The sequence below is a fragment of the Eublepharis macularius genome, chromosome 8 (assembly GCF_028583425.1).
Source record: "Eublepharis macularius isolate TG4126 chromosome 8, MPM_Emac_v1.0, whole genome shotgun sequence".
NCBI lineage: Eukaryota > Metazoa > Chordata > Lepidosauria > Squamata > Eublepharidae > Eublepharis > Eublepharis macularius.
In genome coordinates this window covers 43,886,153-43,912,546 of record NC_072797.1, presented here as the reverse complement: position 1 = coordinate 43,912,546, position 26,394 = coordinate 43,886,153, and the positions used below count along the sequence as shown (strand labels likewise).

At 40.0% G+C, this 26,394-nt stretch overlaps 1 protein-coding gene across 1 annotated transcript; it reads left to right on the top strand.

The window, feature by feature from the left end:
• Positions 1–8,044: 8,044 nt before the first annotated feature.
• ANKRD34B (ankyrin repeat domain 34B) lies at positions 8,045–19,282 on the top strand. The gene is made up of 2 exons (XM_054987297.1): positions 8,045–8,152; positions 17,641–19,282. Exon 2 carries the CDS (start codon positions 17,688–17,690, stop codon positions 19,197–19,199), a length of 1,512 nt encoding a protein of 503 aa, XP_054843272.1. The 5' UTR covers positions 8,045–8,152; positions 17,641–17,687; the 3' UTR covers positions 19,200–19,282.
• Positions 19,283–26,394: the final 7,112 nt, after the last annotated feature.

The following is a 26,394-nucleotide window of genomic DNA, read 5'->3' as shown; positions in this document are numbered from 1 at the left end:
CAAGACAAGCATGCATTCATTCAATTTGAAGGTAGTTTTTAATTAGCAATAATTAATCATTTCTGACTAATTTTTAAGTTAAAATCTTCATACTGCTCTTTATGTCAAGTGATACCATTTTAGAGTCCATCAGAATCCTAACAAGAATCTGTCAACAAATATGGAAAACAAAATAATGGCCCACAGACTGGAAATGCTCAGTCTACCTTCCAATTCCAAAAAAAGGGTATGCCAAAGAGTGCAGCAACTATTGTACAAAATGTACAATAGTACAAATGTACTATTGCAGCAAAATGATGCTAAAAATTCTACAGCAAATTCTCTTACCATATATGGAATGAGAAATGCCAGATGTTCAAGCTGGATTAAGAAAAGGAAGGGGCACCAGAGATCACACTGCAAATTTACAATGGCTAATGGAACATAGCAGGGAATTTCAGAAGAAAATCAGCCAATATTTTATTGATTACAGCAAAGCTTATGACTGTGTGGATCATAAAAAGTTATGGAGAGTCTTAAAAGAAACGGAGGTGCCACAACATCTGATTGTTGATATGGGGAAACAGAATGATTTCCAATTGGCAAGGGTGTCAGACAAGGATGCATATTAGCTCCCTACCTGTTCAACCTCTATGCAGAGTATATCATAAGGAAAGCTGGATTAGATCTAGAAGAAGGTGGCGTGAAAATTGGTGGAAGGAACATTAACAATTTGAGATATGCATATGACAACACAGTACTAGCACAAAATAGTGAAGACTTGAAACGACTACTGATGAAGCTTAAAAGAGAAAGCGCCAAAGCAGAATTACAGCTGAACATCAAGAAAACAAAAGTAATGACTACTGAGGAATTACAAAATTTTAAAGTTGACAACGAGGAAATTGAAATTGTTCAAGATTTTCTATTCCTTGGCTCAATCATCAACCAAAAGGGAGACTGCAATGAAGAAATTGAGATGCAGCTGTGAGGGAGCTAGATAAGATCCTTAAAGATAAAGATGTCTCTCCGGGATCCAAGCTCAAAATAATCCAAACTATGGTATTTCCCATTGCCATGTATGGATGTGAAAGTTGGACAGTGAAGAAAGCTGACAGGAAGAAAATTGATTCATTTGAAATATGGTGCTGGCAGAGAGTTTTAAGGATACCATGGACAGCCAAAAAGACAATCAAGCCTGAATTCTCCCTACAAGCTAAAATGACATATCATGAGAAGACAAGAGTCTATGGAAACGTCAATAATGCTAGGAAAAGTGGAAGACAGTAGGAAAAGAGGAAGACCTAAAATGAGATGGCTTGACTAATAACAGAAGCCACGTCCTCCAGTTTGCAGGATCTGAGCAAGTCTGTTAATGATAGAATGTTTTGGAGGTCTTTCATTCATAGGGTTGCCATAGGTCAGAGGTGACTTGATGGCACATAACACACACACACACCATTGTTGCATTTAGCATATGTCTTTGTGAAATGTTAAAAAGTTCTCAAACGCTCCCAGCCGGCTATATTCCAGGTAGTAGCTGTTAGGCGGCTGGCCTGGAGTCTTTGTGAAATGCAGTCTAAGCACAGAATGCTCTTCAAAACATTCAAGAGTTTTCTTTGTAAATAATTCTGCTACCACAAGGTGATGTTTGCAATAGGTAGGTTAATGTTCTAAATGCCAGCACACCCTGCTTTCTTACCTAAAAAACATTTATATTAAGCATTTACGGTAAGTTTCTCAAAGGTGTATCACTAGAGGAGCAGCAACCTCTAAGAGTATTGCAATGTAATGGAAAACATTCCTCTGCTCTTAACCATTCTAAGGCTCGATTAGACTGAGAATTAAGTTTGTGCAGCAAATTTTCTGGAATTGCCCCAAGGGGATGTTAGCATCACTAGTAAATATGCCAGTGCAAATTTCCAGCCTCTGAATACTGGCTGCTTCATTTCTATCAGGGCTACAAAAAGAGGAAAAGGCTGCAAGTTGCTAACCTGAGTGGGCAAACAAGCAAATCAGGTATGATCTTACACAGTTTAAACAGGATACCTTCAGGAAGGATTCAGTATTATAAAAGAGCATACCTGAATAACTTATGAAAACATAGTATTCAAAGATCTTAATTTCATATGAAAGGCCTTTCACATCAGCCACGCTGAAGTTCCTCCTATTATTCAATTAGCAAGACAACTGCAGGCAGATTACATGAATGTATAGGACAGCTGCTTTAGCCATTACAGTGATGCTGCCCCCACCAGCAACCTTGATAAACCATCCAGAAGTGTACACCACCCACATGTCTTACATAATGTGCAAAATAACAGGTCAGAAAAGTGCAGCAACCTTTCCAAAAGAGTGGGTGCATTGCACATTCAATTCCCAGGCTGTTCAATAAAGAAATGGTATTAACAATGTAGGTGGTATATGAAGAAAGGAAGAAGCAAGGATAGCGAGACAGAGATGAGATGGCGTAAGTGTCCTTGTATGTTTTCATAATATGGTCTTCTTTGTGTTTATATCCGTGCCTTATTCAGGTACCTCAGAGTCATGGTAACATGGCATGATTTGCCTTCAAGTTCTATTTTATTGGTAACAATGATTCAACAGTCAGGAGCGGATTAACCATTAGATTCTCATGTAGAAAAGTCCATTTTAGCAGGGTCTCTACAGGCTAAATGCGCCTCTCTTGCTCCCTGTGCTGAACCTTTAGTAAAATTCTTGACAGTTCAGAAAATGGTGAGTTTTCCTTATCACATGACAGCAAAACAGTGCCTAGGACTGAAACCCTGAGGATGTTTTCCTGGGAATAAGCTCCATTGAATAAATGTGACTTATGTCTGAGCAGACCTGCTTAGGCTTTCTCCCTATGTTCCTTGCTGTGGGAAAACATCACATCTCATAGGCTAGGCAGAGCGAGAAGAGTTATCATGCAGTATGTACTTTGTTGTGAAATAAAGGCTGTAATTTTATGCAAACACCTTTGAGCACAAGCCACACGGGATTCAATGGTACTTACTTCTCGAGCAACATGTATAAGATCAGCCCTCGTATTTATGAAAAAACTGCCTTATACTGTGTGGGACAGATCTCTAACCAATTTTGGAGAAGGTCGAGAAGTATGGAAGACTTAATACTACCTTTCGCTGTCAGTCACACCATTGGTCACTGGGTGCTTTTACACATGCTGAATAATGCACTTTCAATCCACTTTCAGTGCACTTTGAAACTGGATTTTACTGAGGGCATTTCCCAGCCCTCTTTAACTAGCAATATCAGGAATAAAACCTAGTACTTTCTGCATATGTATGGTTGCCAACTGCCTGGCAAAAAGAATATCCTGTGCCTTTAACTGAGGCTTAACATGGTGTCATTTATCAGGTGAAGTTATTTCCCTCCATGTGTGGAAAGCTTCAGCTGTTCATTAAGACTCTGTTAAAGGGGAAAGACCTTTTCCTCCAGACCTGTTGGGCAACCCTATGCGTGTGATCCACATCCTGTCTCTATGTCTAAAGCATGTCTTCCATAAATAGAAGAGTCCTAGAGAAATGTGAGCCCCCACAATATGATTCAGTTTGTATCATTTTACTCCTCAGGTCTTTTACTCCAGTACAATCATCTATATTTGCAACAGCTCATAAGATACTAATTGGGACTGCTGATTATTCTGCCGTGGTCATACAAATACCATTTTGCCAGCTCATTCCCTTTATATATCTCCTCCCCATTTTACATTTGCAAGTCTTTTATTATATATGGAACTTATACACTCCTTGAGAAAACAGTATTACTGTCCCTAGAAAGAGCAGCAGCATTCTGTCTGTTATTTCCTAGTGTGGCAACTTCTTAAGATAAAAACTACATTTCAGTGAAACAAAAAGATAATTTAGGAGCTATGCTAAGCATGAACTGATAGAAGCAAAACCACTGATTTCTTACTTGTGCCAACATGTTTTCCAGGAAGCCTTCTTCCTCAGCAGTTTTTTCAGAACATGCAACTCAGAGCCCTTTGATCCCAGGACCCTATGCATTCACAGGTACAGAGAACCCATCTGGTATTAAATCAGTAAAACATGATTGGCCAATTAAAGTGCATCTGCTGAGACAGCCAGCTTCCCATGGGAAAACTATCACCCTCAATCAAGGCTTTGTCCTTTGTCCAGGATCCCCTCACACACAGTCCAAGATAAACAACTGGTGTTAGCAACACATTCCATACACTGCCTAGTAACCTAATCAAGCCATTCATCAGCAGATAATTTCATCTCCTACCTTACTAGCATCCCCCTCAGAGGAAAATGAGTTGTTTCCTTGCTACTGTCAAAAAAAGATTCAAACTTGAATATAAGAAGCCCCTCTGGGCCAGCATTTTAGGCCCAGTTATACGCACCCATTGTCCCTTCCATCACTAGAACCAGAGGTGCTATTCTGCCTGGATTAGTTCCCCACCACTTCAGATCTCTGAGCCCACACATGCTACCAGAATCAGGCAATGTATGAAGCTTCCTCCCTCCCTCCTGTAATCTCTCTCCTCACTTGTCTCAGCTATTGCTCTGCATATTCTTGGACTTCCAAAAGGCTTTTGAAAGGGTACCTCATCAAAGGCTGAGTAAGTGTAGCAGTCGTGGGGTAAGAGGAAGGAGACCTTTTATGGATTAAAGGCAGGCAAAACGGTAGGAAGCAGATAGCAGGAATAAATTGCCTGTTCTCACAATGGAAGGCATTGAGCAGTGGGGTCCCACAAGGATCAGTATTAGGATCGCTGCTATTTAATTTATTCATAAATTATTTGGAAGTGAGGGTGAACAGTATAGTAGCCAAGTTTGATACATGATATAGATTATTCAGGATGGTGAAAACCAAGGTGGATTGCAAAGAGTTACAGGAAGATCTCTCTAAATTGGGTGAGCCGGCAACAATTTGACGAATGAACTTCAATGCAGGTAAGCATACAGTAATGCATATTGGAACAAAAATCCTAATCTTAGATATATGTGATGGGATCCAAACTGGCTGAGAATGAGATTGAACGAAATTCTGGGTTTGTTGCAGAAAGCTCTGTGAAAATGTTGACCCAACGTGTGGCAGTAGTGAAAAGGCAACCTCTATGTTAGAAATTATTAAGGCCCTCTTAGAAGAAGCGTTGGGGAGGACAATGGTAGTCTCCAGTTGCAGATATGCAAATCAGATATTATCAGTTGTCTCCCTAAAACAAAACAAAGTATACTTGTCCCTTAAAAGATTGAAAGCAAAGCACTGTAGTAATTAAGATAATGGCAATTAATCTTAGAAGATGTTCGGAGTTAAGGGAAGCCAAACTGGGTAATATTCCCTTGAAAGAAGAGGGACAAACTCCATAAACACAGTCATTCTTCAGAACTTCTAGCTGAAGAAGCTTCCTGGCAGGGAGTGAAAAAGCAAGATATGTGCAGCTGCTCAGTCTCCTGGCTGGGGCCTGACAGGGCTTTCCTTTGCTGGGGTTTCCTTCCTTCGAAAGGTCAAACTTCTCGGTAGGCTTTGATCCTCTTGCTAGTAACAGGGCCCAGAATGAACTTTGCCATTCTTCTGCACTCAAAGGGCAACCTATAGTAAAACAGCATTTGGCACAAGAGGAGTATGACACAGTACCATCCTATGCAAATTCACACCCTTCTGAGTCCAGTGAAGTCAATGGGCATAGAAGGATGTAACTCTGCCTAAGATTGCATTGTTAGCCATAAAGCACGTGGAAGCAGCTATTAGAAGGCAAATAAAGTACTGAAAGTGGATTAACATTAAAAGCAAGAGCTTTCTTGAGGAGTTAAATTGAAAGAAAAGAATCATTTAAAATATACTGATCACACAGTGATCAACATGATGCATAGGACTTGCGTCTCTGTTGCAGGGGGCAGATAACTTCTGTTCCAAACATTAGTCATCAGCTTTCTGTATCAAGCCCAGAGGCAGCACTAGAAAACAGTATTAGAAGGACAGGGAATAAATGACATTTATGAGAGAGCGAGCTCGCTCTTATACTCTTATCTAGAGAAAAGGTGCTGTGCAGTGGGGTGCAATTGTGTACGGATACCAAGAGATGTAGCTCCCCAATCTTGTAGCATCTCAAATTGCCTTTGTGAAACCTGCAAAGGATCAATTCACATGACCACTTTCATCACCATATGATGAAAGAATCCTATCTTGGCAAGACTGAGTCAGAGACATATTTGGCCATGCCAGAAGGTTGTACAGGACTACTTGTTACAACTCCACAGAAATAGGTAAAATTTAAGTATCTTTTGCCTCATCTAGTACCTGGGACAATTAAGGTGCAAGGACTAGAATTTTTTTAAGTATGCTGTTACGTGTTATGACCAGCAGATCTGCATTTTTCTCAGGCTTTCCTACCTCTTACCAGATTCCCCCCCCCCCTCATTTTGCAGCACCTTCTGTTTTAGCTCAGGTAGTAAACTGGCAATCCCACAGCCTGGTACATACGAGCGGCAAAGAGCACAAAAGTTGTTCAGTACGAACTGAAAAGAGGAGGAAAACAACAACATAGGAAGCTGAGAGAATGGAAAGCAACTGATCCTCCTGAACACTGAAGAGCTGATTGAAAAAGCAGAGCAGGCAGGAAGTCAACTTTGGCTAAGATATTCAGGTAAGTAGCTGTGTTGGTCTGCAGTAAAACGGCAGGATTTGAGATACCTGAAGAAGAGAGTTTTGATGCTCAAAAGCTTATACCCTGAAAATCTTGTTGGTCTCTAAGGATGCCACTGGACATAAATCCACCTTTGGGGAAGGTTTTCAAGTGAAAATCTACAGACACTCTTCCATAACCCTCCCTCCCACAAAAGCCGTAGCATCGTTCAGTGGCTGGGCTGTAAATCAGCACTCTGTTGGTTCAAATCCCACAACAAGGCCATGTGCTCAGCAGGTGGCCTTGGGTAAGCCACTCTTCTTAGCCCCATCTCCCCAACTATATAACACTGACTTTGTTCACAGCTCCTAGTGGGGTACTAATCTGTCTAGATGAGCAGTACAGCAACCACACTGTTATTATAATTATAAAAAACGAGTAGCTTATGGATCTTAGCTGCAACCATTTCTCTGATATCTGAAAAATGGATTCTGGTGTTACATTTCAACCTTCTTTTCCCTCTGCTTGCTGTAAGGCAGAAGCAGAGATCTCACACATGATGAGATGAGTCAGCTTTGCCTGAAAGATTAGCATTGCAGATAAAGGGAGATTTCACCAAGAAGGCACTTTCTGGTAAATGATTCCTGGATTGTACAGGCCTGTGAAGTGTGAGGGCTGCATCATGTTCCCTCCTTCATCAACCTTTAAATTGGTCCACAGACCCATAAGACAAAGCATCCTTCCTGTCCATCATTCAATTTTCCAGTTAACCAAGTATTTTTACTTCATTTATACCCCACTTTTATGCCCAATGGGGACCTCACAATGCCTTCCGGAAGCCCACCACCGAGGTACGGTACCCAACGTCTCTCTCACAAGACTGAAAAAAGACACACCCGACATCGATGAGGTGGCTCCAAGACCTAAGCCCTTTCGTGCAACCCCACCCCACCCCACGCAGCCTTCGAGGGCGCGATACCGCCTTCTAGTCATGGGTTTCAGTGTCCAGGGTTAGGCCAGAAGTTGGGCGGCCACCAATTTTGGCAGGCACAAGCTCTGTGCCTTTGACAGTCAGAACCACACCAGGAGGAACGTCCCTTCCTCAAGCTAAGGGAACTCCGCACCTGCCTGAACGCCATCAGTCACAGGGCTATTTCAGACACGGAGCCTTTCCCTGAGAAAAACCAGCGGCTCCCACCCAAGCGCGTTTCTTTGGGAGCGCGCCGCCCCCGCGGAAGGTAGCTGGGCTTGCTTTCCAGCGGGACTGAACCGCACGTGGCCGCGCGAGCTGGGGAAGAACACGGCAGCCTTCCTTGCGGCCAGGAGAGTCCGTCGGCTGCGCCTTTCCTCGGGCGGACAAGGAAAGCGCGCCAAGGCAGCGCCCCCTCCCCGCCTTGAGGCTGCTGCTCAGCTCGGGGGCGACGAAGCGGGGAGAAAAAACTACCCAGGCTGCAGAGCAAGGGCGCTGCCAACCCGGCGGTCGCTTCTTTTTTCTTGAGCAGCAGCCGAAATTCCTGCGTAGCCAGCCGCGCGCTGAAGAGGCAGGACTTCGCCTTGGAGGTAAGAGCAGCAAACTTCTCTTGCTGTCGGGAGGCATTGAATGTTAGGCGTCATTCCTTCAGCGACATCCCTGTCATCTCTCCCCCCCACCCCCATAAGTCTAGCAATAGGCAGCCCCGGGCAAAATTTCCCGCCAGCCGGCGGGTTGCAAATCTGTGGCTCTCGGGCTGCCCCGCCTTTCCACGCTTTCTCCCGGGCAGCTGAGGGCGAACCAGGACTGTCTGCCGCTCGCCTCCTGCTGTCTTTGGGAATGAACACCATTACTTTGGGGAGGACTTCTTGCCTTAATAGTCCGAGCCGTTTATTGCGTAGCTACAGCGCGCCCTTTTTGCTCCAGAGTAAATGAATCGGAGTAAATGTTCTCCCCCTCTAACCAGGTGCCTTGCGAACAAACTGCGTGATTGTTCCAGAACGTGTCAGTTTGTCTCTTTCTGCTGCGGGAAGGCAGCAGGAAGAGGGAGCTGATGTTCTGGAGTACTGAGGAAAGTTGTCCCGGGTGAGTTTTGTCAGGTGAAATAGCGGAGGAAAGATGAATTTCCAGGAAATGTTTTCCTCTGAATCTCAAACCAACTAGTCAGCAAAATAGAAAAGTTGGAGCTTTTGTAAAGCTGATCTGCATACCAATTAAGCTCAGATTTTATTTTTTGTCGTTCCATACCACGATATTGACCCACAATTACTAATAAAAATTTCCATTAATAAGGTAGCAATATGATGCAAGTTCAAGATAAAACATTTATTGGTAAGTAAACATGCATAAGGCTAGGCTGCATGTTCCATGGGCTTGGGAGTTAGCTATAATCCGTTTCTATTAGCTTAAACCAACTGCTTTTATTGATTTCAGTGACATTTACTCTTAGATATGTCTGTGCTTTATAAAGGAGTTTGCACATATAAGCATGCTTATTATGAAGTAAACCTAGGGTTTTCTTTTGAGCAACGTGTGCGTTTGTGCAAGATCAGGCTACTCATCCTATCGAATTTACAGAGACAGACATTGTCTTTTTAAGCTTCTCCATAAAAGATGGTATGAGGCTGTTGCTTGGAAAAGAAGACCAAAATTAAAAATGGGTTTGATATAACTGCAGTTTGTACAAAGCCAGTGTGTATGAAAAGGACTGAATGAAGATTAGTGGAACAATGTATTGTCGAAGGCTTTCACGGCTGGAGAACGATGGTTGTTGTGGGTTTTCCGGGCTGTATTGCCGTGGTCTTGGCATTGTAGTTCCTGACGTTTCGCCAGCAGCTGTGGCTGGCATCTTCAGAGGTGTAGCACCAAAAGACAGAGATCTCTCACTGAAGATGCCAGCCACAGCTGCTGGCGAAACATCAGGAATTACAATGCCAAGACCACAGCAATACAGCCCGGAAAACCCACAACAACCATTAGTGGAACAACTCAGCTGAACTTTTTTTCTTTAAAGAATATGATGCTTTGTGTTGCATCATTCTTCTCTCCTCAATTTTATCTTCGTAGCAACCCTGTGAGGTAGGTTAGGCTAAGACTCTGTGACTGGCCCAAGTTCACCCAGCAAGCTTCTGTGGCAGAGCGGGGATTTGAACCTGGGACTCCTAGATTCTAATGTAACACGCTTACCACTGTACTATATAGGCTCTTGGTAGCTCTCTCAATTTGAGCACTTTCATCTTTTTTGTTTGTTTGTTTTTGGTGCATTCATCTTTTATTTTTGCTTTTGGCATAACAACTGATTTTTGCAACATGAGACAATCAGAATGCGATTTTGCCGGCCATCAGGTTATTTGGATGCTTTCATTTTAAACACATATCCACTGTTAACTTTGTTACAGAACAAAGCAGAGCTACAGCTGCAACTTTGTTGCAGAGCTACATAAAAGCTATTATATACACTTGTGGCTTCTGTATTTGTGGGCATCCTCATACATTTGAATATAGAGGGGTGACTACACATAACACGCAAAGAGAGAGATTTTTATAAGAGTTACATGCAAATTTTACTTGTGTTAATTTGGAGCCACTCAAGAAATTGCTCAATGAAAAACTATTCTTTTCCATGATGCACAAAATGATACATACTTCCCCTTCAGTGTAATCCTAGTTATACCCCACTGTCACTTGAAATCAGTGGGCTTACAGGGGTGTAAGGATGGCACTATCATTTTCTTCAGTCTCTTTCTTAAATTTTATACGAAAAGGTAGAATTTTAATGTCGTTAATTACTGTGCCTGCTTCTACTTAAGTATATTTTTCTATGTTAATTTCTCATCTTGGAGACTATAAATGCTTACTAAGGTGAATATGGGTTTATGCAACTGCACAAAACATTGGCTAAGAAGGAAAAGCTCTGAAAACCTTTTCAGCTGGGAGGAGGAAAAGATTATAGAGAAAAGGAGTATCTGGTCCTAACAAGAACACAACAGTCTTTGACCACAGGCAGCTTTTACAATACTGTGTTTTAAGTGTGTTTGTGTGTGTGTTTTGAAGCAGGGAGTAATATGTCCACACTGATAAAGTGTTGATATATGATATGAAATATCATCATTACTAATTTTTATATTATTCTTATGTTTTATTCTGTAGGCTGCTTTAGAAAGCCTTGTAAAGCCATAGAAATATACTGTGATATAATAAAATTTTATTTGCATAGACTTTGAGAACATTCCAGGTCATATGGTAGTCAAATATGCATAAATTTAATTTGAAAAGTTACAGTTTAGAAGTCCTTTTTCTTTGTTTTAATAATCCATAGCTAAAATGAAGGATCCAACTGTGGATTACTATATTCTGGGAAGAAATATTAGGGGTGAATATTGCCATCCTACCCAGCTTGTCAGCCTCCCAGAGGCATCCCCTGAGCATTGTGAGAATCAGGATACCAGAGTAGATGGGATCCTGATGTCATTCAGGAGGGTTCTTGTGGCTTCCCTTCCACAGTCTTCCTACACTTGTAGGAAGCTGTGCTCTGCTTTGTGTAGCAAGAAGACCTTGTTTTGCTCCATAGTAAATTAGGAAAGAACATGTGCCTCGCCTGCACTGTTCCAGCAATATTCTGAGGTAGAATTCTAATATGGAGAAGATTCACAGCAGAAACTATGGTTTGATAAGGTACTTTACCAAAGGCTCCTATGTAAACATAGTAAAGACTTCAGTAGCACCTTTAAGACTAACCAACTTTATGGCAGCATAAGCTTTTGAGAGTCACAGCTCCTTTCATCAGATGCATCTGATGATGGGAGCTGTGGCTCTTGAAAGCTTATGCTACCATAAAGTTGGTTAGTCTTAAAGGTGCTACTGGACTCTTCACTATTTTGCAACTACAGACTAACACAGCTAACTCCTCTGGATCTATGTAAACATAGCAGTCATGAGATAAGAGGATGAGTCCTCTTGTAAATTAAAAAATAATTAAACAACAAGCAGTAGGAAAAAATTGGCAGTTTTCACAACGGAGGGAAGTGAACACTGGGGTTTCAACATCGGTGTTGAAACTGGTGCTATTTAACTTGTTCATAAATAATTTGAAAGTGGGGTGAGCAGTGTAGTGGCCAAATGTGTGGATAATGATAAATTATTCATGATAGTGAAAACCAGGTGGATTTTGAAGAGCTAGAGGAGGATCTCTAAATGGGGTGAATGGGCAAATGAAGTTCATTCAATGGAGTGAATGAAGCAAATGAGGGTAAATGTAATGTGACGCACATTGGAACAAAAAAATCCTGATTTTAAATAAATGGTGATGGGGTTTGAGTTGGCTGAAATTGAGAGGGAAAGATCTGGGGGGGTTGTAGTTGATAGCTTGAGGAAAATGTTGGTTCAGTGAACAGTGAAATGAGCAAACTCTGCTGAGGATTATTAGGAAAGGGATTGAAAATAAAACAGCCAATATTTTAATGACGCAACCACATTTGGAATACTGTGTGCAGTTCTGGCCCCCGTATCTCCAGAAGTCTATTGCAGAACTAGGAAAAAGTACAAAGGAGGGCAACCAAGATGAAGCTAGAGCACCTTTCCTGCGAGGAAAGACTAAAAAGAAAAAAAAGAGTGAGTAGAAGTTCCTAAAATTATGCAATGGGGTAGAGAAAATGAATGCGAACTTTTTCTCCCTCTCCCATAATACTGAACTAGGGTGTGCACCCAATGAAGTTATGGGAATAGGTGCAGGACGACCAAAAGGAAATACTTAGTTACTTAATGAGTAGTTTAATTAACTGTGGGGTTTACTGATAGGTGATGTAGTGATGGTTACGAACATAGATGGATATAAGAGGAAATTAGATTGATAGAGGACAGGTCCATCAATGGCTACTAGCCAGGGTAAGTAAAAGTTTTGCTGCTGACACTTCAACATCCTGATGGTAAATAATCAAGTATTTTCCCCCTTCTTCTGCTTTATTTTCAAATAAAATGTTATTGTTGCTGCTTAAGGTTAGGCTGCATTTTTATAAAACTCAGAATATTGTTGGGAACAATATTTGACAATCTGTTTTGTCATATAACCTTTGCAATATAGAAGAACCTCTTTGGGTGGAGATGGTAGCTGACTTTACTTTGCCTTGGAAGTTGAATTTGTAGTTTCTTCTGTAAGAGACTGGGTCAGAATCAAATGGCACACACATGTATGATTTTTATGGGCTTTTTGATTGGGAAGAAAGTTGTTTTGCAACTTGTTTTACTTTCTATATAGGTCCAGCTTTTGTAGGGAAGTGTCAATAAGAACACCAGTGGGAAAAATGAGTAAAGGAGTCAACTGACTGTGTACATTACTTGCCAAGTGCTGTGGGACAACCCCCTTAACATAAGTTGCATGAGCCAGACCCTAGAGAATTACTGGTCCCAGTTGCCAACCAAGTTCCAAGAGGAATATAGTGGTATCTATGACAACAGATCTTATAAGCACATTTGGAAGAATCCATGAGAACTATAGGAATAATAATCAGGTACCAAAGCAAATTCTGGTTATGACTCAGACCATAATGTACTTGAGGCTAAAGGACACCTATCTAATAAAGTAGACGGAGTTCTTATTTGTTATAAAAGTCCAAGGGATAAAGAACTTGAGGAATTCCAATAAATGTGACTATATTTCCACAGCAGGACTGCAATAGTTAAAAGATACTAGCCGGCCATTTTCCAAGTGCCGTTAATGAATCTCTGACCATCATAATTTGCATGTTAAATTTCAATATATCTAAAATGAACTATGCTGGCATCAGCATGTATCAAACTGATTGTGTTCAATACATCAACAAATTGACTCAACATCACTCATGAATAAAGTTATATCTTGGACCTGATTGGCCTGGTTTTAAGTTGTATATAACAACAACAAAAAGAAAAACAAACAACAACAGTTTGGTATAGTGGTTAAGAGCACAGGACTAATCTGGAGAGCCGGGTTTGATTCCCCACTCCTCCGCTTGAAGCCAGCTGGGTGACCTTGGATCAGTCACAGCTCTCTGGAGCTCTCTCAGACCCACCCACCTCGCAGGGTATTTTGTTGTGGGGATAATAATAACATACTTTGTAAACTGCTCTGAGTGGGCATTAAGTTGTCCTGAAGGGCGGTATATAAATCGAATGTTGTTGTTGTTGGTTGTTGTGGGTTTTCCGGGCTGTATTGCCGTGGTCTTGGCATTGCAGTTCCTGACGTTTCGCCAGCAGCTGTGGCTGGCATCTTCAGAGGTGTAGCACCAAAAGACAGAGATCTCTCAGTGTCAGTTGTAGGACACTGAGAGATCTCAGTGTAGGACACTGAGAGAGATCTGTCTTTTGGTGCTACACCTCTGAAGATGCCAGCCACAGCTGCTGGCGAAACGTCAGGAACTGCAATGCCAAGACCACGGCAATACAGCCCGGAAAACCCACAACAACCATTGTTCTCCGGCCGTGAAAGCCTTCGACAATACGTTGTTGTTGTTGTTGTTATAAGTTTATGCCACAATAAAGTTGGTTAGTCTTAAGGTGCTACTGGACTCTTTGCTATTTTACTATAAAGGTAAATACACTTTTAAATATCACAGTTCTCTCTGAATTATGGTTTGGTGAGGATGCATGCTGAGAACTTTCTGCTGAAAACTCCTCCTCCCCCCCCCCCATCATTTGCAATTCTTAGGATTTCATGAGAGGTAATGATTATCAAATCAGTTTAAGTGCATGGTGCACATATGCCCTTACCTGAAGCTCACAATTGTACTTACAGTTGACCTAAGAATAGAATAATATGTTCCTTGTACAGTTTGAGGAAGGTAAAACTGATCAGTAAACCTGCAAAGAATTATGAGACCGTAAGATTACATGTGTAACCTGTGCTGTGTAACAAAATTGCTTCTTTCAAAAATGTTATGTAAACCTAACACTTTAGATATGATCTGTATACTATTTAATCTCCTATGTACTATTTAATCTCCTTTTACTTCTTCAACTTAAAAAAAAATCTGGAGAAAAAAATGTATAGTGCAATCCTAATACGAGTTAGATCTTTCTAAACCCATGGCATATAAGGGATTGCACTGTTAGCCTCTTTTATTTCTATCAATTTATAGGTACAATTAATAGAATGGTTGTTGCTACCCTAGGAAGAATGAGAGGGAAAATATTGGAACTAGGGAGTCAGAATTAATCCCTTTCTCATTCTGTGATTGGCTTCTCTTAAAGTTTAAAATAGAGGTAAGACTTTTTAAAACAGCTTGGATAGGCTGCTAGATAAAACTTTTACTTTGGAGGTTTAAATAGCATCTGTGGCACTATGTTTCACCACTTTAGACAGGTGTACCAGCTATAACCTTTAATAGACAGAGATTTCCCTCGCATCGTTAACTGTGTTTCTGTTTGTTATCCATGTGACTGTTTCTGCTGCTCCTATTTGTTTTTATTATTTTGTTTGTTTTACACTGCTTTGGAGATTATTTTCATAGTGGAAAAGCACATGTGCATTCTTAAAATAAATAATTAAGATTGTGCATCAGAGCCCAGCATACTTTGTAGAACATAATAGTGACGTGTGGAAAGCAGGTATGGATCTAGTTTATAAAAAGCAACCAAAATTTGTTCAGAATCTATCCTTTTTACATTAGTTTTCTTTCTGTTTCAAACTCCTAGCAATGTTAAATACTGGGCCATCCATATAAATTATCATTCAGAGAATAATTTTGAGCACACCCCTCTCAAATGTATATTTACCTTCCTCTAGTTCCTTATCTGGACAGATTCTGGTTCTTTAACACTGTAGAAGGCAGAGAGCTACATATATCTGTTCTCTCTCTTCCAGTGTTTTAGATTTAAAACTGAAACAGCACCCCTGGTTAAAAATCCAGTATCCCTTTATGCTAGTGTAGGAAAAGAAAGATAATTAGAACCAACCATGTATGCACCTTCAATGGCTTGGGCTTTCTGCTAGTATAATGCCACGCTATGGAGTCTGAGGGCCAAGCTAGAAGTGACGAGTTACATTTGAATGGCAAGTGAACAAATCACTATGTGATCGAGTGGAGTGCAAGTGGAGCACAAGTGAACAGGGAGGAATACATGTGAGTCTGTTCACTTGCCATTCAGGTGTCACTTCTAGCTTGGCCCTGACAGTGCCTCTCCCTACCACCTTTTAACACTGAGACAGAAAGCTATCCAAACGCAGCCTGTTGCTACACTAATGCAGTCTTAAAACGTTGTGTTATGCCAGCACTGAAGACATATAATGGTGAATCAGGATGTAAGTGAGCACACTGTGCTTAGTGATAAAATGGTGAGACCTAACTAAACAAAGGTCAATGGATCTGCATGTGTGCAGTAAGTTACAACATTGATTCAGCTGAACAAACAGGTTTGTTGTAATGAAGTTGCATGTTGATTTAAGCAAGTGTTGCTGAACTAGCATCTGATACAGAGATATGTGTTGTAGAGGCTGTGTGAGTTTAGCCACTGCCAAATAGTTATCACAGTCCACTTTCAGCTGTCTGGAGGGGAGAGGGCTTGAGATCTCCAAAGCTGACAACACTTTTTGTCTATCCAGAGCTACACTCACAATTGCAATTAATAATTCAGCAACCAGTGTATATACAGTACCAGATGTTAAAGCAACTCCATATGCCAGTCAGGCAGATAAACCACCAATTCCCAGTCTAGGAAGTATTCTGCATACTTTGTACACAGAACATCCCTATTAGATTGTGGCAATAGTGTTTTGCAAATAATTGAACTCCGGTTTCTCTTTGAATAAAATTTCAGCAAGCTTTGATGGGTGGAAATTGCTGGCTCATAGTTTAGATTGTTGATCTAGACTTCCAGACTTATCAGCCCCTCTGCTTCTTACATTGGCATGACAAGGAAATTCAAAGGGGCTTTTTCCATTGCTGTTTTAACAACTCCCATTCTGTTTGTTCCTATCAGAGTCATTGCTACATCCTAGAAGTTATACCTAAGCCATCATGCTCCAAAGAACAATCCAGCAAGTATTTCTGTTCAAGGTTACCAGTAAAGGTGTTTGTGCATCTGTGTGTGTGTGTGTGTGAGAGAGAGAGAGATGTGTTGTTAAGTAGCTTACAACTTACGGCAATGCTATCGATTAGTCACCTCCAGACTGTTCTATCATTAACAGCCTTGCTTAGGTCTTGCAAACAAGGCTGTAAGAAGGATGGGAAGATGCAAAGGAGAGCATGACTCTTTGGTAAGTGTATAGAAGAGGAGGATTTTATAAGCCATGGGTCATATTCCTATAGGTCAAACTTCAGTGGTCCACACTCTCCTCAGTTACTTAGGTAGAGGGACATCGTCCTGCTGTGCAATTCCTTCATCTGTCAGAATCCACTTATGGTGTAAAAACATCCATTTGGCCCTATTTCTGTCATTCTCTGGACCAGCTTGAACATAGATGTGTGCAACAAATCTTTGATGACGCCTCCTACAGGAAAGGAGCTTTAGGAAGAGATACTCTGTGAGGTATTGGTGAAATAAATGCAGTGTTTAAGTCCAGCAGCACCTTTAGAGACCAACAAGATTTTCAGAGTGTAAGCTTTTTTGAGAGTCAGAGTTCCCATCTTCAAACTCCACTTTTGACAGGTGAACCAGCTACAGCCGTTTCTTCAGAAAATAGTGGTTAACCATTCTGCCTGCCTGCTTCTTTTCTACAACAATGTTCCCTCCCCAAGAAATTTGCTCCCCTGATACAGGATTCAAGGTGTGTGAACATGTAGTTGCAGTGGGTGAGGGAAGGATTAACAACTTATCCACTACAAATCACCGAGTTCCCAAAACTTTTCTGAGAAGGTACTATTGGACACCCATTTCAATGTAATGTATGGCCTGACTCCGAGTGACTTTTAGATCAGAATGAGAATGAAAAGCAATCTAGTGCTTACAGGGCAGGCAGAAACAAAATACTGTTATTTCAATTTAACTTTTAAAAGTCTAGAAGTGCTGGTTAATAAAGGCTAATATTTATCATCTTTCCCCTTGCAAATATGAATATATATTATACTTATGTGTCTTTTTCTGTTTTAATTTTCCTGAAAATTAGGTGACATTTCCAACAGCTGCAGTCCTCAGTTCAAAAGGACACAGGAGATGGATGAAGCTGTTGAGCTTTCCCCGGATGGAAACTCCTTGATCAAAGCAGTCTATCACAGCAGACTGCGCCTCACAAGATTGCTGCTAGAAGGTGGGGCCTACATCAATGAAAGCAATGACCGTGGTGAAACCCCTTTGATGATCGCATGTAAAACAAAGCACGTAGACTATCAGAGTGTTAGCAAAGTAAAAATGGTGAAATATCTTCTGGAAAATAAGGCAGATCCAAACATTCAGGATAAATCTGGGAAGACAGCCTTGATGCATGCCTGTTTGCAGAAAGCTGGCCCTGAAGTTCTCTCTTTGCTGATTAAAAACGGAGCTGACTTAAGTTTACAGGACCATTCTGGTAATTCAGTTCTTGTTTACGCAGTGAATTCAGAGGATAAGGAAAGCCTCAGAGTTATTCTAGATGCTTGCAAAGCCAAAGGGAAAGAAGTCATTATTATTACAAAGGATAAATCTCCATCTGGAAGGCAAACCACTAGACAGTATTTAAACGTGCCACCTCCTGACAATGAAGAATGTCTGTCTCCAAGTTCCTGCACTTCTCCATCAGATGTAGAAGTTAAAACTTCTCCATCTCCACAGGAAAACTCGAAAGGTGTAGAAAAGGCTCTGTTCAACTTCAAGGAGCCTAATCATTCTGGAAGAAAGGAGGATATACCTAAGCCACACTCTCCTTCAAGAAAACCTCAGATGCAGCACATGTCTTCTGAGCCTTGGGTGAAAGCTTCCTCTTCACTCTTTGACCAGAACAGAATCTCCTCTTTACAAGAAGACCTGCAGGATATAACTCCTGAAGAAGAACTGTGTCTAAAAATCAATCATCTTGCCCTGTCTAAGAGATTTATTACCAGACATCACAGCATTGATATAAAAGATACCCTTAACTTCTTGAAAAGCTTTGAGCAAACTGCCTCCAGAAAAATGTCATGTGATGAGATAAATTCTCATTCACTCTTTGGTGATGTAAACCGCACCCAGGGTGAAATTCGTATAGATCAAAATTCAGATTCCGCCTCAACGAGTTTTGTGTCCACGCTGAAGAACATTGTTCAGAGAAGAAATCTAGGGGCAAATCATTACAGCTCTGATTCCCAATTAACTAGATTAGGACCTCCAGTAGAAGACAGTAAGTCACTTCTAGGGAAGAAAAAGCTTCTTTCCCCTTCTCCGTCTTTGTCATCAAGTTCCAGGGAACTGATAGAAAACATGCCTCCAAACCTATTCAGCAGGAAAAATCATGCTCTGTTAGAGAGACGTGGGTCAGGGGCCCTCATGTCAGATCATATGGCTCAGGTTAGACCTGGTTTTCTCCCCCCTTTAAATGTGAATCCTCATCCTCTGATCTCTGACAGCTACAAGATGTCTACTATGGTTTCTTGTGGGCAGAAACCCCTCATCCCAACAGCACCTACTTATCCCAAGGACTTCAAAAGTAAGACTCTGTTGACAAGGAGGCAGTCATTACAAACTGAGCAGATCAAGCAACTCGTCAACTTTTAAAAACTTAATGCAGTGGAATACAGTTTGTACATATAAATATTTTTCAACATGAGGGTTGGCTGCACCAAGTTCTTGGTAGCAGGAGTGCAGCATATCCATTTATGATTTATGAGAGTCAGTGGCGAAAAGATGCCACAAATTACATATTATTATGTAATTAAATTATGTATTATTACGTACTAAAATATTGTTACCTTTATCATAGATGTCATAATAAAAATGATAAAACTGTAGATTAGTTCTACATAGTCTTCACCCAACGCATAGAGAATACAAACTAGATTTTTCCCCCTCCACTCAAACACTGTTGTGTGTTCAATTTTTAGGCCCAGTCTTCTCTATTCCATCTAATTGGTGCATTATGTCAAACATGTGACCACCTCTGAAGAGTTATATAGGCTTAATTCTGTGGAGTATAGCAGAAGGGTGGACTGTATGATGGCTATTTCTCATTACAGCAGTTAACGCTAATGGATTTTAATGGCTTGTTAGTCACTCTGTGGTGCATTATGGCCAAAGTTTATTATACTGTTCTTAAATTAATTTAACATTTTAAATGGTTGCAAACGCTTAAGGAGAGGTGAATGAACAGGATGAAAATGTTGATAAATCAATCTACAACTCAAAAGTGGAATTTGAAAAAAAAATACTGTAACATTTTGAAAAAGAACTTGGTCCAACATTTTGAAAAAGAATTTGGTCCAACTAATAACAGATGGGAGAACTGGCTTATTATCTATACAGACTTCTCTAATGTTTGCAAAGTTAATTTTTTTCTGTTTAGTTTTCCATGTCTGTCTTTTCCCATGGAAGTGATGAAAATAAGGCAGCATGATTTTGTTGCATTAAACACATACACATTCTCAATTTAATAGCATCAAGACAGATGGCCACATGGACAGAACCTCAAATGCATAAGACCTAGTGATATACTGTACCATATTGGTTGTTTGTGTTGCAAATCAGCACTCTGCTGGTTCAAATCCCATTACTGCCATGACCTCAGCAGATGGCCTTGGGTAAGCCCCAGCTCCCCAGCTGTATTGTGGGGATAACAACACTGGCTCTGTTCACTGCTCTCAGTGGGGGTCCTAAATACAGATGGGCGCTGTACACTGATCTTCCTGGCAAGAACAGATCATTTTATAGTTACTCTGTATCTTTCAAACCATACAGATACTTGCCCTGAAAAAAGCCTTGTTATTTACTTGCGTTTTATGACATTTAAGTATTGTAAATGTCAGCATTAACTTTTTGTACTGGAACCGTTCCAGTACAAAACAGTGAATCAGATATCTGTACTTTCTAATTGTTGGCACTATGTGGTACTATAATTTTTTTGATGCTTACTAATTTCTCAAATCATTTTTGATCTAATTCCAACAGTTACCAAATAAAATACGATTTTCTGGCTGTATATCCTGGACATTATGCCTACTACTGGCATTGGAAACAAGATTTTCTGCACACAGCATTGTTGTTTGTAATGTTTTTAGTTGCTTCATTTATGGAAAGATAACATCTATATTAGCTATTTTATACTAGATACTATAATGTTTCTTATTTTAAAAGTAGTATCTAAAACATGGGAATATTGTTAAGTGCAAATGTATCACAAAATGACTACATTTATTAGCTTTACACTCCTGGATGGGCTGTAGACTGAAAATAGATAAAAGAAAGCATTTCTTTACACAAGGCATAATTAACCATGTAGAATTCATAGCCACAATATGGTCACTAATCTATATGGCTATAAGAGATTAGGAAGAGATAGATCTATGCCTATTAGCCATGATGGCCATAGAAATGAAATTTCTATGTTCAGAGACAGAGTATCTCTGAATTTTATTTATTTATGCATTTCTTCTCAGTAGGGACTTAAAAGTGGTTTAAATTGTTCTGTATTCCATTTTATCCTTCCAACAACTCTGTGAAGTAAGTTAAACTGAGAGGGTGTGAGAGGGCCAGGGTCTCCAATGGCAGAGCAGGGATTCAAAACTCAGGGCCAAGCTACAAGTGACAAATGACACAGGTTGGACACTTGTCCGCTTCCCTCAAGATTTGATGGGAAATGTAGGCATCGTAGTCTTGCAGCTTGGCTCTCCAACTGCTGTCCAATTGACTTTTCAACTGTCACTTGTCCAACATTCCGCCACGCTGCCTACATTTCCCATCAGAACTTGAGGGAAGCTGACAAGTGTCCAACCTGTGTCATTCGTCACTTGTAGTTTGGCTCATAGTCTCCCAGATCCTAATCCAGCACTCTAGCCACTACCCCATACTGGCTCTCAGTATGAATACCAGTTGCTGTGGGACAACAGAGTAAGGTTTTGGTCTCCATACTCTGCATATAAGCCTTCCAGAGACATCTAGTTGCTAATGTGGGGAACAGGATGCTGGACTGCCTCTTTGATCTAGAAGGGTTATTTCATTCTACATTCACAAAAAAAATGGCATTTCTGTCTCCAGAACTGCTTCTTTTAAACTACATGGTAGCAGTTCTAATTCATTAACATGGTGTTGTTCTTACTGTAATTACTATCGCTGCTTTGGTTCTGCATTACAGGGGAATGTATTGATAACGTGAACAGGTTACACACATCAGGTTTACAGTACAAAAATCTAAAAGATATGAATCAGTTGAATGTTTATTGGAAACGTGACCAACATACAGAGTAATGGTTTGAGATTCATCTTGTTTAGTGTATATTTAAATATTTTGTATTTGATTATTCGTTTTAAATAAAAGAGGAATGTTGGTGATTGAGAGCTAGTGCGTTTACTATCTCAGAAAAGTGACCAGAAGTTTTTCAAACACAGGATTATGCAAAAGCCATTGGTTGCCAAGGAGCCTAATTTCATGGGTGGGGGGGGGATGCTACCTAGTAGTCCTGCAAATAAGCCCACAATGGTAACTAGATCCCTCTTCCCTAAATCACTGGCCTGCTTGTCTATACATACCTTTTATTATTTTGAGGCATGAGAATCCAGCCTAAAAGGGAGAGGATAATTAGTTAATCAGCCTGGTAAATTGCATTCTTTGCTTGGAACAGGTTAGTGACTTTTTACCAGAGATACAAAATTATGATATTAAATTATAAAAATAAAAAACAAATACCTTTGAATTGGTTTGCTGTGTTAAAATTTAAAATAGCTATCTTTTTTCTCAACCAAGGTAAGAAATGTTTTTTTTAAGAGTTCATTATGTATCAGTTCTCACTTCCTTCTTATCTCTTTATATCTGTATTTGGCAAATAAGTCTTTCCATTTGCTGGCTGTTGCCTCATTTGATTTCTTCCTATGAATGACATTTCTTTATCTCTAAGGTAGTTTCTCAGTTTAATCTATGATTATTAATTGAAATCAACAACTGTGATCTACTTGGAAGGATGTTCAAGAATTTAGCATGTTTGCTGGTTTGATTCAAAATTTAATTGGGTTGTTTAAGATGAGGGACAAAATTGTGGTTGCTATGCTTGGGAAGGGATGAAATTGAGGCTGTTGATCATGTTTGATTTACAGACTGACTTCAGTAGAAAAAAAGAGAGGTCAGTATTTACAGGTTAGAGAGTAATTCGTTTTTCTCACCTGCAGCTGTTGACAGGGTTTTTTTGTTGATGACTCAGAATGGTCTACTGATGTTTCTCAATGGATGTTAAGTAGGTTTCAAGTGAGTAGCCCTGTTGGTCTGCAACAGAAGAGCAAGATTCCAGTACCACCTTAAAGACCAACTAGATTTCCAGGGCATGAACTTTTTTTTTCAGAACAAAGGGGGGTACAGAAAAAATGGGATAACGGGGTCAAAGGAACAGTAATATTTTGCACTATAAGAGTTATTAAAATACAGAGTACACAAAACATATCTTAATCAGAGTTCATCAGCTTCTGTGCATTTTCACGTTTACCTTCACAAACTAAATACATTCTTTTTCCTACCTGGTGTTCAATTTTGTATCAACTAAAGGTCAAAACGAGGTCTCCGCGTACATTCTTAGTGCTATATCTTAATATGGTCTAATGCTTCTATACAGATCATTTCTATTTATCTTAACTTTATGCCAAAGTTTCCGTTTTCAAATATTCTACCTCATCATTATTATTTAACCATTTTCCATCTTATCAGATCCTAATCTTATATTCAATCTACAACAATATAGTATACAATCTTATTTAGATTTCTAAAACTAAAACATTTGATGCGTTTTATCTTTTGTAAGTAAAATAATTCCCCATTTCTCTTCATAGCTGCGTATTCTGCCATCTTACCTTTCCAGATTTCCCTAGTTGGGCATTCTTCTTCCTTCCAACTGGTTGCAAATACCACCCTTGCTGTAGTCAGTAAATATCTAAATAGTTTGTGTAATTTTCTGTCTAGGTTTTCTAGAAGTATTCCCAACAGCATAGTTTGTGGTTTCATGGTGAAATCAAATTTTAAAATCTTTTGCATCTCAGCGTGTATCTTTCCAGAAATTTTTGCTTTTGTGGTATGTTCAACACATGTGATAAAAGGAACCGTCTGCTTCTTTACATATTTCTTGTCCATTCTCTTGATGTCTTTTAGTGTAATGTACCGTCTGAAGAACATCTTGTATCAGTTCTCCCTTAGTGTTTGACTTGCTGTAAATTTTATACCCTTTGTCCAAAGATTCTCCCACTGTTGAAATGTTATTTCTTCTCTGAAATTTTGCATCCACTTTATCATGCACACTTTAACTTGTTGTGTTTCAGTATCATATTGGAGTAAAAGTTTATATATTAGACCCAAGATGTGTTCCTTTTTCTGTGTGATTATTTTCTCAACATTGGTAAGATTCCTTAACTGTCTTCTGAGTTCCTTCAGGGTTTCTTGTATTCTGGAAACTGCCTGAAAATATGTCAGCCATTGTATTTTTCCCCTTCATCTTGAATTTCTTGCCATGATTTTATATTTCCTTGGTTTATCATGTCTTGGTACGTTATAAAATCATTATCTTTTCTCTGATTTTTGTCACAAAAAGCATCAATTTGTGAAAATAGTGGCAACATCAACAGGCTTATTCTTCTAACCAAGTCCCAAATTTGAATGAGGCTGTCTCTTATGACAGGGCTTTCTTGTTTCTTTCTTGATCTTTTTGCCACCCAAAGGAGGTTGTATAGTCCATCTCAGGGCATGAACTTTTAAAAGTCAAAGCTACTTCACATATATTTAGAAGTGTCCCATTACTCTCACAGGCATTGGGAGGCAAGCCTTTTCTTATCTACAGACAGCCCCCCCCCAACCTTAAACTCCTTACAACAACTGCGCTTATATACTGCTCTTCTAGACAGATTAGAACCCCCCTCAAAGTGGTGAACAAAGTCAGTGTTGTTATCCCCCCAATACAGGAGGGGAACTGGGGCTGAGAGGACTGTCTTACCAAAGACTACCAACTGAGCTCATGGGAGTAGTGGGATTTGAACTAGCAGAGTGCTGATTTGCAGTCCAACCACTTAATCACTATGGTACAGCAATGCACTTCCTGACATGGACACAATTGCTTGGACTAGGGCCTACAATAAACCAAGATGTCAATTCTGTTCATTTTAACAACAAAAATTCTGAACCTAACAATACCATCTGTACCATCTCAGATTCATTACTTGTTCATCTTTCAACAATATATATGCCATCAAGTGTCAGCAATGTCCTTCTACACTCTATATCGGACAGACATGTCAGTCCCTTCACAAAAGAATAAATTTTATATGAAAAATAACATTCAGAAACCAGTGGGAGAACATTTTAATTTTCCATAACATTCCATTGCTGACCTAAGAGCAGCAGTTCTCAAGCAGAGAAATTTCAAAGGAAAATTGTGTTTATTATTAGCTTTATATTCCACCTTCCCAACATGCAGGCTCAGGGGATTGCTGAATATGAGATTGCTGAAATTGAGTTTATTTGCAAATTTGGGCTTAACAGGGACGTTGGATTCTTCTCTTGTAACAGATGCTGATTTTCTGCTTTTCATACCCCAGATCTATCAAGTTAATTACAGTATTATTACACCCTTACCTTCCACCTTCTGACTGGAAAAAACATATAGTTCCACTTCTAAATGTACCTGAAGAAGGGAGCTTTGACTTTCAAAGCTCATACTCTGGAAATCTAGTTGGTCTTTAAGGTGTTACTGGACTTTAATCTTGCTCTTCAATTGTTAAGAGGGAGAATCAAAGAATTTTGAAGGATGCTTAAGGAAGGAAAGCAATTCAGTACCTTAGAAAGAAAAACTTAATCTGCATGCCATCACTTTGTAATTGTGGACATCTCAAAGCCTCAGGTTTGGTTTTTCAGGTTAGGAAAAGATTATTGGGTGAGGGGGCATGATAGTTCTTGAATATCAGAAAATTTAAAAAATAAAAATAGGACAATACTATCTTAAACAGAAGGATAAGAATAAGAACATAAGAACATAAGCAAAGCCATGTTGGATCAGGCCAGTGGCCCATCCAGTCCAACATTCTGTCACACACAGTGGCTAGAAATCCAGTGCCATCTAAAGGACTGTCAGTGAGGCCAGGACACCAGAAGCCCTCCCACTGCCTTCCTTCCAGCACCAAGACAACAGAGCACCACCTCCCCACAAAGAGAATACCATCTATCTCCTGTGGCTAATAGCCACTGATGGACCTCTGCTCCATATATTTGTCCAGTCCCCTCTTGAAGCTGGCAATGCTTGTAGCTGCCACCACCTCCTGTGGCAACGAATTCCATGTGTTTATCACCCTTTGTGTAAAGTAGTATTTTCTTCTATCTGTTCTAACCAGACTGCTCAATAATTTCATAGAGTGCCCACGAGTTCTTGTATTGTGAGAAAGGGAGAAAAACACATCTTTCTCGACCTTCTCTAACCCGTGCATTATCTTGTAAACCTCTATCATGTCTCCCCTCAGTCGTCTTTTCTCCAGGCTAAAGAGCCCCAAGCGCCTCAATCTTTCCTCATAGGGAAAGTGTTCCAACCCTTTAATCATTTTAGTTGCCCTTCTCTGTACTTTTTCCAGTGCTATGATATCTTTTTTAAGGTGTGGCGACCAGAACTGTACACAGTACTCCAAATGAGGCCTCACCATCGATTTATACAGAGGCATTATGATACCGGCTGATTTGTTTTCAATCCCTTTCCTAATAACCCCTAGTATAGCATTAGCTTTTTTTATGGCAGTCGCACACTGT